At 20.2% G+C, this 2,271-nt stretch overlaps 1 protein-coding gene across 1 annotated transcript; it reads left to right on the top strand.

The window, feature by feature from the left end:
- Positions 1-306: 306 nt before the first annotated feature.
- On the top strand, positions 307-1,469 carry PGO_003600 (variable surface protein; the record flags this gene model as incomplete). Its single annotated transcript, XM_028691337.1, has 3 exons — positions 307-321; positions 449-1,195; positions 1,314-1,469. 3 exons carry the CDS (start codon positions 307-309, stop codon positions 1,467-1,469), a joined length of 918 nt encoding a protein of 305 aa, XP_028547138.1.
- Positions 1,470-2,271: the final 802 nt, after the last annotated feature.

Raw genomic sequence — 2,271 nt, forward strand, 5'->3', positions numbered from 1 at the left:
ATTTTAGATAAATACTATTATTTTTCTAATAATATATTATGTGTGCTTCTTGTTCTATTATTAATATATGTAAAAATATATATTATTTTTATTTTAGAAAAAAATATATTAATATATTTAATGTGTAATCGAAATTATTATTACAGTTGCTTTTTATCATTTTTATGTGAATTATGTAGTTTTATAAAGATAAAAAAAAAAAAAATTTTTTATAAAGTCTTTATATTTAAAAATCAGTAATTGTATATTAATAAATTTCATCATTTCTTTTAATTCCAATACTAACCTACTACATTCTCATCCAAGATGGAGGGAAGTATAGTATGTGTGAATTATTATAATAAAAATTAAATCCCTGTAATATTTCTTTACTATAATTTCCTTATATTTGCAAACGTTGTTCAATGTAATAAGATTTTGAACTTAATAATATTTTTTTTTATCTAAGTATACATTAGTAGATGAATTTCATGAATGTAATAAAATAATAGAAAAATATAAAAATTTTGACCCCAATAATCAGCATGTATCTAAATGTATGGAAATTGAAACAAATTATTCAGGCCCAAAAGTTATACCATTTATGAAAATGTGTTATCAAGCTATATCATATTTAATTGAAGTTAAAATTAGAAGAGATAAAATATCTAATGAAGCATATTATAAATACTTGTATTATTGGATATATTATGAAAACAAGAAATTTGGTGATAAGACTTATACAAAACAAATTTATTATTCAATCTTAAAGAAATTTCATGAATCAATCCAGACTACATTCATTAAATCAGAAGAAGTTATTACTGATAGTATATTGGAGAAATTGCAGTATGTATATGATATGAATTCTATACTTTATGATATAAAATGGGATGTTACATACTGTAATAAAGATAGGTGCGCATGTGCTAAGAAATGTGCTGATATATATATGAGTCAAATAGATGAATGTAAATTCAATAGCGAATCCGATTTTTGTAATGCCTTAAAAACTATTAGAGATAAATTTATTCTTTTAAATTTACCTTATAATTGTGAAATTAATTTACCAGAAATATTATCGCATTCAGAATTTCAAAAAAAAGTGATACATTCACCCAAAACTTACAACATTCGAATTGCATTTTTAACCACAGTTATTCTGACCTTATTAACAACAATTATTCTATATATTTTTTATAGGGTTATTGAGATTGTTATTTATATATATATGCACTACAAAAAATTTCTTTTAGATAGATGTAATAAAAAATACATTGTACAACAAAACATATTTTTTTTTTAATACATAAATTTATATTTATATCATTTAGTTTAAAAAATTTAGTATTTCTTTACGCCGTTCAACATTAAGTAATAGAAGCTTATGCAATAATATAGATAACGAATTTAATATATTTCAAGCATCTGAAAAAATCATATCTCTGTCAACAAACAACAGACATAATATGTTATATTATTCGTCATAATATTTCAAATCAATACATAATACGATTAAAATGTTTTATTAAGTAGACATATGAGATATTTTTATATTATTAAATGAGGAAGATTTATGTCTAATATATTCACAGAGAAATAAAACAATTCTTATAAAAAAGGAAAAAAATATATAATTTTGTAAACAAAAGAATAGGGTATTTCAAAAAAATGTGCCAATATCACATTGAACATGAAGTTCCTTGTGTATAAATAATGGGTAGAATTACAACGATTAAATTTCGTGTGGATCCTGATTTAATAGAGTGTACTTCTTATTAACAATTTATCATTATTTTATAATGCAGTAATTTTTACGTAAAAAAATCATAACCTATAAACGTTGATATAGTAATGAAAATGCAACACCATTATATCATATTAAAAGAACATATATGGTTAATATGTTAACATAAACATATTCATATTATTATTTTATGTTATTATTGAATAATGTATTACAATTCATTTAATACACAATAATTTATTATCAGTAATAATTGCTGTTTATAATCCTTATAATAAAATTAATTGAATTCATTTCATGAGATTCACATTATTTAAATATATTCAATTTACTACATATGTTCTTATTATTACGAGGATTCACATTATTACAACATATAGTGCAATATTTATTTTTTTTTTTTATGATAAACTAATAACTCTGTAATCTTATATTATATTTAAAATATTGTATGAATTTTTCAGTAAATCATAAATATTATAAATAAAATATATAAATACTATGTACATATTTCTTTACATCTATATGTAAAATTATTATATTAT

Source organism: Plasmodium gonderi (genome assembly GCF_002157705.1).
Source record: "Plasmodium gonderi DNA, contig: Pgo-contig_487, whole genome shotgun sequence".
Lineage (NCBI taxonomy): Eukaryota > Apicomplexa > Aconoidasida > Haemosporida > Plasmodiidae > Plasmodium > Plasmodium gonderi.